This window comes from Suillus fuscotomentosus (assembly GCF_016647785.1).
Source record: "Suillus fuscotomentosus strain FC203 chromosome Unknown F5891scaffold_117, whole genome shotgun sequence".
NCBI lineage: Eukaryota > Fungi > Basidiomycota > Agaricomycetes > Boletales > Suillaceae > Suillus > Suillus fuscotomentosus.
Genome location: NW_024539629.1, coordinates 33,500 through 48,066, shown reverse-complemented (window position 1 = coordinate 48,066; position 14,567 = coordinate 33,500). Strand labels below are relative to the sequence as shown.

General features: G+C 46.3%; 3 protein-coding genes across 3 annotated transcripts; 2 read left to right on the top strand and 1 right to left on the bottom strand.

Annotated features, from left to right (window-relative positions):
- Positions 1-984: 984 nt before the first annotated feature.
- Positions 985-1,305, top strand: F5891DRAFT_963893 (uncharacterized protein; the record flags this gene model as incomplete). The annotated part of the gene is made up of 1 exon (XM_041376053.1): positions 985-1,305. A coding segment is annotated over one exon (321 nt), but the record flags the coding sequence as incomplete, so codon positions are not given.
- A 9,076-nt stretch (positions 1,306-10,381) lies between these two features.
- Positions 10,382-11,019, top strand: F5891DRAFT_963917 (uncharacterized protein; the record flags this gene model as incomplete). The annotated part of the gene is made up of 3 exons (XM_041376056.1): positions 10,382-10,450; positions 10,514-10,727; positions 10,790-11,019. Coding segments are annotated over 3 exons (513 nt in total), but the record flags the coding sequence as incomplete, so codon positions are not given.
- A 1,875-nt stretch (positions 11,020-12,894) lies between these two features.
- F5891DRAFT_1068708 (DOPA-like domain-containing protein) lies at positions 12,895-14,567 on the bottom strand. The gene is made up of 7 exons (XM_041363202.1): positions 14,178-14,567; positions 14,062-14,149; positions 13,945-14,026; positions 13,658-13,904; positions 13,497-13,606; positions 13,277-13,347; positions 12,895-13,216 (listed from the first exon to the last, which is right to left on the bottom strand). The coding sequence occupies exons 1-7, from the start codon at positions 14,365-14,367 to the stop codon at positions 13,102-13,104; spliced, it is 903 nt and encodes a 300-aa protein (XP_041218392.1). The 5' UTR covers positions 14,368-14,567; the 3' UTR covers positions 12,895-13,101.

Sequence of the window (14,567 nt, the reverse complement as noted above, 5' to 3'; positions counted from 1 at the left end):
TCGCATTGTCGTTACATCTTGACCTCGTGCTGCCGGTATGACACTCGCTTATTATGTCCCTGTTGTTTATGTCTACCGATATGCCATTTGCCATGAGGCTCAGCAAGAATTTTGATAAAATAGCTGCGCCCTCATGTCAGGATTCCCAAGCCACCCCGTCATGTCTCATATCCCTTCGGAATGGTGCTCATATGCCAGTCACATTGCATTGATGAGGAATGGTATCGGCCAGCTTCCTATCATTCTGAAGGATTGGGCTTTGCATGCCACTCACTCGGCCGGTGAATGGGTTGAACAGCAATTCCTTGCCCATGTTGCCGAAAGACCGTTGGTAGACCCTCCTCCTGAGTTGGACGTTGAGACCGTGTTGTCTTGCAGGCAACTAGCACTACTCATGGCCGAAGCCTATCGACACCCGAGTATGTGCCCACCATGTTTACTGAAGATATCAACTGATGCAAGGCGTTGAATTTAGTTAAATTGGATATCAACATAATACAATACAATGAGGCTCTCTCCAAAAGAGAATCCAGAATGAATGATGCGCAGGAACATGCCTTATTAGTGAAATTCCCTCCTTCCGAGAACATTGTGTTGAGGCACCCGGCGGTCATATTGGACTCCGGGTACTGAATCATTCTGTGGTACATCCCAGATGCTCTTGCTCCATGGGTGCAGGTGAGTTGGTTGCTGTAAACCAGTTGTCGGCCGCTGACAGTAATAATGATAGAATGATATGTTCAAGGCCACCACCGCCATGGGAGATCTTTTGAAAAAAGTATAGTGCATTGGAGTGGTTCAGGTTGGAGAACCCACAAGTCGAACTTTCGGCCGGTCAATACCAAAGGATTATCTCCGGGCTGTATCAATATAGCCCCATGTTGGTTTCAGCAAGGACACGAAGTAAGTTCCGAACTCCCGTGTTTTCGCTTGTTCATCTCGGTGCAGTGCTACAGCCCCCCGCCTGAGAACTCTGACAACGGTTTCAAACCCGAAGTGTCTGCCACGCTCAAGGGCGAGTGCAGCCTGGAGATGATTATGGATATGCAGAGACCTGCCCTGCTCGCCTCCATTGCCCTCCGAGTCATGCATCCTCAGCTCTACTGGGCTTCCCTAAGGACGCACATTGAGCTCGGCCATTGGTCAGCACAGCAAGGATTGCACGACATGCATCGCCTCTTGAAGCATTGGGCCTCGGTTTACACAGGGGCTGCTGTCATGTGTAACCATGATTCTCCTTGTCACCGAGATCCAAAATGCCCGCCCGAGGCATTTGACATACTGACTTGCATTGGTAGCTACTGACACGCAATCATGCGCTTAACCAATCTCAGGATCAATTTAGTATATAACCCAGGGGTCATGGTGAGCTATTTGGGTCGTCTGGTGAGACATGGCATTCATGTTAATGAAGGGGATTGAATAGTATGGGCCTGGTTCATGCGTGATAGTGTGCACAACTACGCCCACACTCCTCGTCCAGATTATGCCAGATATAATCCTGCTGACCTCGATGCCTGCATATTGGCGAAGTACAATCAGGCAGATTTCATGGTGTATGGTACTCTATAGATGGTCCTCCCGCTGCTATCAAATCTTATTGTCACTCTTTAACCCAACCCAATGCCTTGTCCATACATGTTGCCTTTTGCTTCTCAAAGCTCTCACTTCTCAAAATTTTGCTATCGTTTTACATACTCTGATGCCGCTCTTTTACATGTCATTCCCTTCCACATATAGATATAGTTTTCATAGCATTTCTGAATTTTGCGGGCTTCATTGCATAAGTCACGGCGTTGCTTCAGACTTTATTCAATTTGGTATTGGCACATCTCTGTTTGTCGAACATGCAGAAGTTCATTGGACAATTGATTGTTGCAATTTGATACTGATGCAACCGAACACAGTTTCAATTGTGTCTCGGTAGCATGCTGATGATACGGTAGGCTACACGGGGCACTACCTCCAAAGGAATGGAGTATATCTGGGATGACCGAGAATGGGGCTTATATTTTATGCTATCCATCAGCATCCCCATCCGGCAATATTACGTGCCAACTAGCACCGGAATATCAGCCTTTGGGCCCCACCATTGACATCAACCTAATCATTTCAGACCTTCGGTATCACTCATGTAGGCCCATCCGTGCAGATAGATGTACTGGCATTGTTAAGGTCGTACTCTCATAGGGTCGGATCCAAAGGACTTCAGCCTCAGCTCGTACGCTGTGCCCCTTTCCCAAGTACTGTCCCTTATTTCAAAGTACTAACAGTAACGTGTCCGAAGGTCCGGACGGGTCTTGTAGTATATCTGGATGTCTTCCGGATATCGGAAACACGTATAAGGCTAATCTGGACGTATCCGAACTAGAAACTAACAGAGTAAAGACAACCCGAAGGTAGAGCTGAGGATATAGACTATCGGAATCTATCCGAAGTCTCAGAGAGTGACAAGAGCAAGAAGGACTCAAGTCCGGAGGACGGAAAGAGGACAAACTAAGATGATATTTGAACTGAGGTACTACAGGACATATACACGAGTTTATATACTAAGAGGATAATGCAACAATAAGTAAGCAAAGGTCCGAAGGCTATGTATGAAGCATGTGCAAAGGTTATCAAATGCAAGTCGGAAATGAAGCATAGGTTAACGGATCAGTAATCATACCGGTAATAAGTATAGCTGAAACAACGGGAAGAGGAAATACCGAATAGGCTGTGTTTAATATTAAATGAACAGGAAATGAAATAGGAAGCTTATCAGATATCGGATCAGAAGCGGATCTATGCATTGGACCGGACCGGATCTCAGGGTCCGAAGTCCAGAAGAGAAGCGTGAATATATGGGATATGACAGTATCCCCCCCTTAGGGCCGATCCCTAGAGGCACAAGAAGCATCGGTCCGGACCGGATGAAATTAATGTGAGATGATGGAGAAGTCGATGGGGGAAATATCTGAGTTCGGATTCGGACAGGTATACACAAGGCAGGGCGTCCAGGATTGATTCTTCCTTTCCCACTTTTTTACTCTCTATAACGCTCTATCGGATATGTCTGGCAACACCTCCGGATCTAAGAAATATGCTAAGCAGAAACTTCTGGAGCTTCAACAGTAACTGGTGGACGCGGAAGCTGTAGCTCAGATGGAGGAGGAGGAGATTCGGAAGTGTCAGGAGGAGGAATGGAAACGTCAGGAGGATCTGAGAAGGATTCAGCAGGCCGAAATTCGGATGGAGGCGGAGCAGAAGAGGCACAGGGAAATAGCAGAGGAAATGGTGAGTTTTGGATGGTTATGATGGATTTTCCTGACGGATGAAAAGTCTCATGCTATTTCCGCTGAAAAGGACGGATCCTGCACGTGTTGTACTGCCAAGGGCCGGACTTGTCTTTGGACGGATGCGGAGAGCAATGTTCTGGTGAGTTAATCCACATTTTTTCTTCGGATCCGAGTATTTTGACGTCCGGATAGATCAAGTCTTGTGATATCTGCCAGAAGGACAAGGTTACATGCCCCGGATGACCCGGAACTGTTAAGTTGTCCAAGAGCAAGAAGAGGAAACATGCTGCCGGATCTCCATCTCCGAAAGGTAAAGGCAAGAAACGCCAGAAGAGTCCGACTCCTGAAGATCCGGAAGAGATGGAGACGGAATACGATGACCAGGCTTGGGTGGCCGCAGCCAACAGTATAGTGGCGGAGCTGGCTAGGACTAACACCCTTTTGGAGAGAAGTATTCAGGCGGCGGAAGGCAGCAGGGCTGCAGCAGACCGGATGAGTTCCGGAATTGAGTTGTTCCTTCAGCAACAGAGGGAATTTCAAGCCATGTTGTTCGGACAAATCCAGAAGGGGTTTCAGACATCTCCGGATACGGAGGAGGAGGATGAGGTGATGGATAAGGCATCTGGAAGTGATGCAGGCAGATCCGGAGGGGTGGATGGGTCTATGGAGATGTAGGAAATTTTGGTCCGTTTTGGTTTCTTCTCTAAATGTACTTATATCTCGTATACACATCATGTACTTCAAAGTTGAATAGGACCAGGTTTTTTCGGATATGAGGAGTGGAAGTCCAATACTAATTCGGATGCATTTCTGAGTTCCGTTGCAGGTAACCATGAAGTTTCCTCGTCCGTTCCTTCATATCCGGACCATCAGACGAGGTATAGGAGTTGGCATTGTCTTCTCCGATGGTCCAACTTGGAGTCTAGGATTTCGGAAATCTCATATTCGGGTTCTCTGTCGACTTCGACCGGAGGTGTTGGTGATTGGATACAATTAGGAATAGTGTTGAGGGATGCTGGTTCTAATTGCGAGACATGGAAAACCGGATGTACAGAATGCATGGAATCCGGAAGTCGGATGGTGAAGGAATACGTACCCGGACGAGCTATGATTTTGAATGGACCTAAGTTCTGTTCCGAGAGTTTCTTGGATGGACGAGTGGATCGGAAGTATTTTGCTTTGACGAAGACCGGATCTCTGATTTTCATATCTGGAGCGGGTTTCTGTTTGGTGTCCGCAGGTCCTTGATATCTTTCTTGTGCGTGGGCCATTTCTTCTCGGAGGAACTGATGGAGTTCGTCAAGGTCTATTGCATAGTCTCGTGCGCAGGCGGATGAGAGATCACGTTCCGGATGAATGGATAGGTTCGGATGATATCCCTTATTGGCGAAGAAGGGTGATACTCCAGTAGTAGCACTCGGAGCGTTGTTATAAGCAAATTCTGCCAAGGGAAGTAATTCTGACCAGTTATCCTGCTGATAGTTGCAGTATATCCGGAGGTATTGTTCAAGGGTTTGGTTCGCTCGTTCGGTTTGTCCGTCTCCTTCCGGATGATATCCGGACATGAAGTGGAGGACCATATCTAATGCTTTTCCTAAGGACCAGAAGAAATGTGATATGAATTCTGTTCCTCGGTCCGAAGTGACATGGGATGGAACTCCATGCTTGGAAAACACATGGAGGACGAATAGACGAGCGAGATCCGGAGAGGTAATGGTGTTGTGGGTAGGGATGAATATAGCTTGTTTGGATAGACGGTCGATTACGACGAGGATGGCTGTAAATCCAGATGAGTCTGGAAGATGCTCGATGAAATCCATGGATATAGAATTCCAAGGCTTTTCCGGTATGGGAAGCTGCTTAAGCAATCCGTAAGGTTTGTGTCTCGGAACCTTAGCTTGGCCGCAGGAAGTGCAGGACTTGACATAGTCCTTGACATAGGTGCGGATTCCTGGCCAAGTATACTCACGTCGGATGAGGTCTAACATCCGATTCTGTCTGAAGTGTCCGGACAACAGATGATCATGAGTATTCTGGAGGATGCGAAGACGGAGGTTATTAGATTCCGGAACATATATATGGTTGTTGCAGCAGAGGAAACCACTATTGTCTACTGTCCATCTCGGACCTGAAGGTTCTGGAAGATGTTCGGATGCAATAGGGTCAGTGGGAAGTGCGGTCAGGATGTCTTTCTGGAGCTGGTCGATATCAATCAGAACGGCTGCCCTAAGAACCGGAGTTACTAGAGTTGAAGCTCGAAGGGACGAAGTTAACTGTTCCGAAGTGAATACCAGACGGAAATTATGAGGATTGACTTGAGCATAGTCCTTATCCCCCTCTTTTGGATAGACGTCCCAGCGTCTAGTAAGGGAATCCAGTTTAGCTCCGAGTTTTCCCGGACGGAAACGGATGACGAGGTTAAACTGATGGAGGAATTCCGACCAGCGGGCCTGATGGCGAGAGAGGAGTTTTGTGATAGAGAAATACTCAAGGTTCTTATGGTCCGTGACAACGTCTATCGGCTCGGCAGAGCCTTCAAGGTAATGTCGCCACGTCCGAAAAGCTTCATGGATGGCTAGAAGTTCCTTATTGTGAGTGTCGTAGTTGAGTTCCGGAGTGGTGAGCATCCGAGAATAAAATGCTACCAGACGAAGCTCTGAGTCCAGACATACTATGGAAAGTATTCCGGCTATAGCGTAATCAGAGGCGTCAGTTTCTACGACTATCGGAACATTCGGAATCCAGTGTGTAAGCACCGGAGTGGACGTGAAAGCTTTCTTGAGTGTTTCAAAAGACTTCCGACAATCATCGGAAAAATCCCAAGTAACCCCCTTGCGGGTAAGATGAGTGAGCGGAACTACAATGTCCGAGTAACTGAAAATGAATCGATGATAGAAATTTGCGAATCCAAGGAAGGATTGAATATCCTTAACTTTCCGAGGTTCCGGCCAATCAATGATGGCTTGGATCTTCTCGGACGACATGGTCAAGCCGTCCAGAGATAGGATGTAACCAAGGTATTCAACGGATGTAGTATGGAACGCGCATTTTTCGGGTTTAGCATAGAGTCGATGTTTTCGGAGACAGAGAAGGACTTCTCAGACATGTTCCTTATGGGATGCAAGGTCTTGGGAATAGATGAGGATATCGTCCAGATATACGATAATGCACACATCCAGCATATCAGCAAACACGCTATTGACAAAGTGTTGGAATGCAGCCGGAGCGTTAGTGAGACCTTCCAGCATCACCAACCATTCATACGAGCCATAACGCGTTCGGAATGCGGTCTTCCATTCGTCTCCGTCCGCTATCCGGACAAGATGATAAGCAGATCGGAGGTCGATTTTGGTGTAGACTTTAGTGCAGCTCGGAGAGTCTAGGAGGTCAGTAATGAGAGGTAACGGATATTGGTCTTTCTTGGTAATCTGGTTAAGTCCACAGAAATCTACACAGAGGCGAAGGGAGCCATCCTTTTTCTTGACAAACAGGACAGGAGCTCCGTGAGGAGAGGACGAGGAACAGAGGAGTCCGGAGGAAATGTTTTCATCAGGAAACTTCCGGAGGGCTGCAAGCTCAACTGCAGATAGAGAATAAATGGTTCCGAGGGGCAGACTAGTTCCTTCCTCTAACTCGATTTTGAGATCATAGGGACGATGAGGAGGAAGTTGGCTAGCTTTGCCCTTATCGAACACATCCAAGAATTCATGATATTCTGGAGGAATTCTGGACAGGTCCAGAGGATCGGACGAAAGGGAAGCGGACCGGAGGTCTACACCGGTCGGACGAAAGTAGATGCTGAACTGTTCTGATCCTTCCAGTTTGCAGGCCTGGCAAAAGGCTACCGCATTGATCAAGGAAATGTTGGGGATGGTTTTATCAGTGGAGGTTCCAGATGTAGTCGGAGGAGGTGAATCTTCCACCAGAGGATGAGGATCCGGAGACGGAAGCGACGTCAGAGGTGTCGAAGGCATTCCATGAGAAGTCGTTCGGAAATCAATGCTGCCCAAAACCCAGTCAATCAATGGATTGTGTAGGGTGAGCCAGCTATATCCAAGAATGATGAAACAAGAAGAATCCAACGGGGTAACATAAAATGTATCGGAGGTAACTACACCGGATGGAAAATGGATAGGCAAATCTATAGCTTCGGAAATCATATTATTACAAGTACCATCAAACAAACGGAGAGAAAGCGGAGATATTGGATATGTAGGAATTTTATTTTTTTGGACAAAATCAGAGTCTATAAAACAGTGAGAGGAACCACAATCTATTAGTGAAGGAAAATCAGAAATATCAGGAAAAGTAGGAATAGAAACATATGGACAAAGAGAGTTCGGATCAGAAAGAGAAACAGCATTGAGACGTAGCTCCGTTGCACGGGTAGAGTCAATGCAATCCTCATCCCGTGTGGAGTCAGGAGGGTTGCGGACTATTTTTTTGCTTCATCCGAAGCCTCCGGTTTGTCTTCCGGAGTTACTACTGCAGCACGGCCTTTGGCAGCGCGCGAAGTAGACTTGGTGCATTCCCGAGCCGAATGGCCAGGTCCGCCGCAGAATAGACAGAGCTTATTATCCATCCATCTCTTACGTTCTTCGGACATGAGCTTTCCATCCTTTCCTAACTTGGAGGTAAGGTCCAGAGGTTTAGAAATGGAGGATGATGCGGAAGTAGCAGGTTTGTTGTATTTGTACCTCGAGGGTCCGGACGAGTTGGAACTCATCTGATCGGATGTGGTTTGTTTAGGAGGAATGGAGGTGGTGGGTTTAGTTTCGCGGACAACTTCTCCCTTCCGTTCCCAGTATCGAGCGTCGATAGTCTGGGCAAGGATCTTGTATTCGGAAAGGGTGGAGGGTTTACCCATGCGACTGATTTCATCTTTGATACGAGCCGGAAGTCCATTATAGAATTGGCGTCTTAGGGCACCGTCACCCCAGCCACGGACCTGTGAAGCAAGACGCTGGAATTCAACAACATATTTATTAATGCGTTGTCCATCATGCATATGAAGTTGCTCCAATCGCATTTCCGCATCTCCGGACGGATCGTGCAGTCCGAAATTGGTCTGGAGTTCAAGCATGAACGCGGAGTAATCATCCATCCAATCCGGACGATCATCGTCCTCATCGGCTAGGAGATCCGGTTCGAACCACTCGAGTGCCATACCCTTAAGGTAGGATTGGGCGAAATTGACTTTTGCCCGTCCAGAACGGAAGGACTTAGGTTTGCTTTGGAAGTGGAGCTCGCATTGGACGAAGAATGCACGAAGCTTCCAAGGCTCAGTGCCATCGAAAGTATTGGGTTCACGGATCTTGACTTTAGAATCTTCGGATGAGGTCGGACAATGATTGTTGCATGAGGTTGTCGATGGCTTGAGAAAGCCGAAGCATGACGCGGTCTTGTGGGTTTAACCCGTCAAATTCATCGTTGTTGTCATCCGGGTCATCATCCGGATCACCTCCGAAGTCATCCAGAGGGTTTCCACCGGGAGTATCTTCATCGTCCAGAGGTCCTTTGTCATCCGGATCACCTATGGCAGGAGTGCGCTGTAGAGAATCATGCCTCTCATGGCGTGATATGGCAGTTTCCACTAGGGAGTATACAGCACAAACTCGCAGCACCACTCTGTGTACTGTCCACAGCTATTCCTATATGAGGTGCAGCTTTCCCACACAATGCGTGCCATGCGCACGCCATTCCCGTGCTTCACGATGTATGCGCGCGCACGCGTTCCCGCGCTTGAGCACCCTATAGCGCCAGCCATCCAGAAGCATCCATCCACTGTCCACCAAGCCCTCTAGTGCGTATATTTCCATTTCTTTTATTAGCATATCATTCCACCTCTATTTTTATAATGGACCCTTACTTATATATATCTTTACATACCTACTCAGTAGCGCTTCGGCTCCGCATGACCGCGCTTAGGCGTGCTATATAAGCGCCAGCAGTACATACTATTACCTATTTTTTAAACTAACTTTACATTTTTTACCACTTACTTTTCCTGCAACTGACTACTTACTACTCACTTACTACTTAGCAGAGTATAGTAGAAATCTATTTGTCTACACTTTGCATCTCTCTTCTCCTACCTTGCATCATATTATCACTTAAGCTTAGTCTTTATCAATTTCCGCATACGTGCGCACGCTTTCCCGCACCTTGCGCGCACCTGCACTTTCTCGCGTACCTGTAGATCTTTGCTGCACTCGCTTCCCCTAGGGTCGAACGCACTTGTCGTCTCAAGAATAGCAGACTAGGCAACGCTTGACCTACAACATTTTTAGATACAGTTAGGAGCATCATTGTTCCTCTCTGTATTTTTGTTTCTACAGCGCATAGGGGTTTCCAGATGCGGACGATTCATGAGTTGCGAAATACTTTGAGCAGGACCGTGTGATACACGGCGCTGAGAGAAACTGGTGAAGGTGTTAACTACAGATGTCGGGTTGCATCGGGTGGATGAAAGTCCGACAGCGTGCAAAGCGGCTTGGTTTACTTTAGTAGGAGCCATGATATGAGTCAGTGTACTTGGAAAGGTGTGAGTTCGAATATACTGTTAAGGTCGTACTCTCGTAGGGTCGGATCCAAAGGACTTCAGCCTCAGCTCGTACGCTGTGCCCCTTTCCCAAGTACTGTCCCTTATTTCAAAGTACTAACAGTAACGTGTCCGAAGGTCCGGACGGGTCTTGTAGTATATCTGGATGTCTTCCGGATATCGGAAACACGTATAAGGCTAATCCGGACGTATCCGAACTAGAAACTAACAGAGTAAAGACAACCCGAAGGTAGAGCTGAGGATATAGACTATCGGAATCTATCCGAAGTCTCAGAGAGTGACAAGAGCAAGAAGGACTTAAGTCTGGAGGATGGAAAGAGGACAAACTAAGATGATATTTGAACTGAGGTACTACAGGACATACATACATTCGACTACTATGATCCTTCCTGCATGGCATGCCATCCTCAAGGACTTGTCGGAACCCCAAACCCTCATGCCACGTGATGTGGCCACATGGTGGAATTCAATGTTTGATATGTTGGACTACGCACTTGAACATTGTGAGGCCATAGATACCGTTACGCAACGGTGAGACCTGGGTTTATGGAAGTATGAGTTGGAGGATAATGAGTGGGAAATACTACAGCAATTGCATGATATACTAAAGGTTTTCACTCTTTGTTTGACACTTTGGCGCATATGATTATGTTATATTGTTTGCTCTTGTTAGATTCTAAAAAACACTACACTTTACTTCTCGCGTGCAACACCTAACCTTGCGACAGTGATGCCAGCAATGGATCACGTCGGCAACATGCTCATGTCCTATTTGCGCAACAAGAAATATCTGCCTTCAATTCGTTCGGCAGTTCGGCTCGCAAAAAAGACACTCAACTGGTACTATCAGCTCACAGACAGGTCTCACACATATCGGATCTCCATGGGTAAGTTCTATTCAATCTAGGTTTTTTCTAGTTTCTACTGACAGTTAATATTATTATACTAGTGTTACATCCCCAACACAAGCTATTATACTTCAAGGCAGCAGACTGGGAAGACAACTGGATCCAAACTGCGGAGCAACTTGTGCACGAGGAATTCGAATGTTCATACCTGTCCCTTGATGCCGACTCTGATTTGGGGCATGAGGCGGATGTCTTGGAGTCAAATGGTAATATATTGATGGTATTTTTCTTTTTTTCTTTTTACTTAGCGTTTGTACTGACTCAATCTTAGAGCGACAACATTTTTGACAACCTCCCCACACTTGCAGTCCCCAAACCTACTAACTCGGGCTCCGAACTTGACCGTTACCTTAGTACAGATGTGGAACATGTCACCAACCCTATCGCTTGGTGGCAAGAACATCGCAAATCATTCCCCCACCTGTCACACATGGCCATTGATTATCTAACTATCCCTGGTATGTGGCATTATTATGTTTAATGCCTTGTAAGCTTACATTGCCTATAGCTACTTCTGTAGACGTTGAACGTCTCTTCAGTCATGGGCGTCTTGTCCTGTCGCATGTCAGAAATCGTTTATCGGCGCAGTCGACACGTGCGCTGCTTTGTGTCAGCTTATGGAACAAGTTAGGCCTGGTCAAATCTGAGGATATCATTCACATGTCTAAGCTCCCAGATGTCATTGGCGAAGAGGAAGCAATGGATGAGGGTTGGGACAGAATTAGATTAGTATTACATTTGTTATTACAATTCATTACAATGCTCTTTGTAGTGACCCGCAGGTATACCCCTTGCAGGTAATACCCCAGGTCCATTTCGCTGATACCCGCAAGCAAACATGTACCCGCACCACGGGTATGGGTATATCTCCAGATATGGGTACGGGTCCGACTGCGCACATCCACGGGTTTACCCATGCAGTTCCTTAGCTATAACACAGACCAGGCTTACTTTATGTATTACATATTCTGAACCATATGGTATGGATACTATAGAGGCTATGAACAGTTAGCTAAAGATAGCTCATGCTATATAAACTGTATAACAATAAGTGCTAGAGATATAGCTTCAGATTTTTTCTGATGATAAAACTTTAGAAAACTAATCTATGTACTCTGTAGAAGGAACAAAGGAGGTATTCACAAATCTGTTGCAGGTGAAAATGATGTTCAAAGTATATACTTCATATTCTACCAGCCACTTTTTCTCAAAAAAAAATCATTGATGCACTATGGCTCTCAACAAAAATTCACTCAGGATGGAAAAATCAACTAATTTGTGTCATGCACAACATTGTAGACATCAATTCTTCATTGTATACTCTACTGGGGTTTAGCATTGCTGAATCTGACCTTGCTTGCCTGCCTTGTCTCAGATTTTTCTGGCAGCACAGCAATGCTGGCACCATTTTCAATGTCCGATCAAATTTTGTTCACCTATTCTAATGTTGCAGCTGCTTGCAAGGCCAACAGCAGAGATGATTTCATTGATAGTGAGCTGATTAGCACATTTTCGAATTGCAAACACAATGATAAATGCGCATCATAAGATTGCATTGCCTTGTTCACTGCTGATATGATCAGCAAATGGGTGTCTGTCAAATCTTGCACAGTAGCCACCAAGTCACTGCACTTACATTTTTCAGCTCTATTCAAGTTGTTGTTACCTACTGCAGCTATGATCTCTTTCATTGTTAATGTATCCAGGGCAGAATTGAGCTGTTGTGATGTGGCTCAAAGGTAGTAATGTCATGACATACAGCCACATTCAATGTTTATTGATGTTTATTATTGTTTATTATTGGCAGTCAGTCTTATCAGATGGCATATGACCTTGCAAGCAAGGTGATAAATGTCTGTTGAGGCCTTAACTTCAATATCTTACTATATGTTGACATGAAAAAATAAAGAAATAATAATTTTTGCCTGAGGTGGGTGGGTAAAGGACCGGTCCTATACTGTACGGAAGTCAAAACAACTTAGATGGATCAAATTGTTTCGGCAATTCGTCATAGGCTAGCAGGGACCAGGTAGGTATTTTCCTTCAGGATTGAGGGTGGTTGGAAGAGGTTCTGCACCTTCATACTGGACTGGTGACCAGCTCAAGGCCGAACTCAGATATTGTTAAACGTTTATTTCACAGATTTGAAGGTGGATTGAGTTTGCAGGCCGCAGAACAGGGAACAACTGCATGACCCGGCCAAGAAACTGAGCTGCAGCGTTACAGATATATCACCAAACGTCGCAGTAAGCCATGATATATATCTAGTGTACATGAACAAGCAGTGCCTTTCTGCTGAAAGACTGATGATACAGAGGACGGAGGATCTTCGTAGAGGATGCTCTGATTTTCTTCAACTTGGAGTAGGGCGAAGAGATTCCTCATACAATGGCCATGTCTTTCCAATCCACGTCGCCAGCTCTGTGTGATCTCTGAGTGCATCGCCAGTGTTCGGGTGGACAAGAATGCTGTGAAATGCGTAGCTGGGTTAACGAGCTAACGCGAAGCATTATGAATGTGACACGCACTCACAAGGTCCCCGATTAACAACAAGCCACGAAAATAATGCTCCCGTCTGGTGGGGACTGAATGTATTTACCTCGAACATGGCGGTAGGGTGGGGACCTTAAAAGAACAAGGGTGAGTACCTCGCTGTGACATTGATGGGATAACCAGATACGCACCGACTGGTTTATCCCAGAGCCTATATATCCGCAACTATGGCATGAAGAATGAATAAACAGCTACTGGATGATGCAAGAGAAAGAACTTGTGTACCTCTGGAAACTCCCTCCTTACACGCTCGTGTAATTCTTTCGCATATTGCGCCTGAGCAGCCACAGCGGGCATGTAATAAACTAGCATCCATGGTAAAATCGGGACACCGTTAACATGTGAGGCTCGCTCACTGTGGAAGTCGAAACCATTCTTAGACGGATTAAATTGTTTCGGAAATTCGTCATAGGAGGCTGAGCGAGGACCAGGTGGGTTGTACAGGGATTTCCCGTCAGGATTGATCGTGGTTGGAAGGGGTTCTGCACCTTCATACCCTGCTAGAAGAGATGGCCACTGACTCATGTTTACTCTAGTATAGGGGTTATCGATGTTGTTAGGAGGAACGACGATGGTAACAAGAGTAGAGTCAACGCGGGAGGCCTTATAAGATTGGAACAAGCAGGTGGAGTCCGATACAGACGGTGTGCGTGGTGTGGAGGATGAGTAAGCATTTGTCACCAATTGTATGATCACTCAGCAAAGAGGTCACCGGGCCCAGGCAGCTTGAGGTTAGACTAGGCCTGAGCGCTGAGCTAACAGCCCGCTACTCCTTCTACCTCGAGCAGCGACTGTCAGGTATTTTTGCAATAGCATGCTCCGATTGATCAAGAATGTTGATTGAGGTTCTCCATACGAGTTGATGCACGAAGGAACTTGGTAAAAGAACATGATCATGTGGCAGAAAAATATGATGCCATTGAAAGAGTTCCATTGCCGTGTGTCGGTGAAGAAGCAGTTGACAACATGAGAGAACCCGTTCATAAGACTTCAAATATGTGGCACTTGTATACATTGAAGACGTATGGGAGATAGTCGCCCTGCAGTTTGCTGTATCCCCACTCATTGCATAGTCGGACACATATGCGCTGTGCGGCAGATCTGTGGAGACGACTTCGTCGCTGAACAAGCTGCCTGCTCAAGCGTCCGCAGCGCCGAAAAACGAGATAAATACGAAACAGAGGTGAGCCATGCGAAAGCTTGAAGGCTGTAAGGAGGGCGGAATCAAGGTCGGTACCCGGGAAAAGGTGTGTTATCACCCACGAC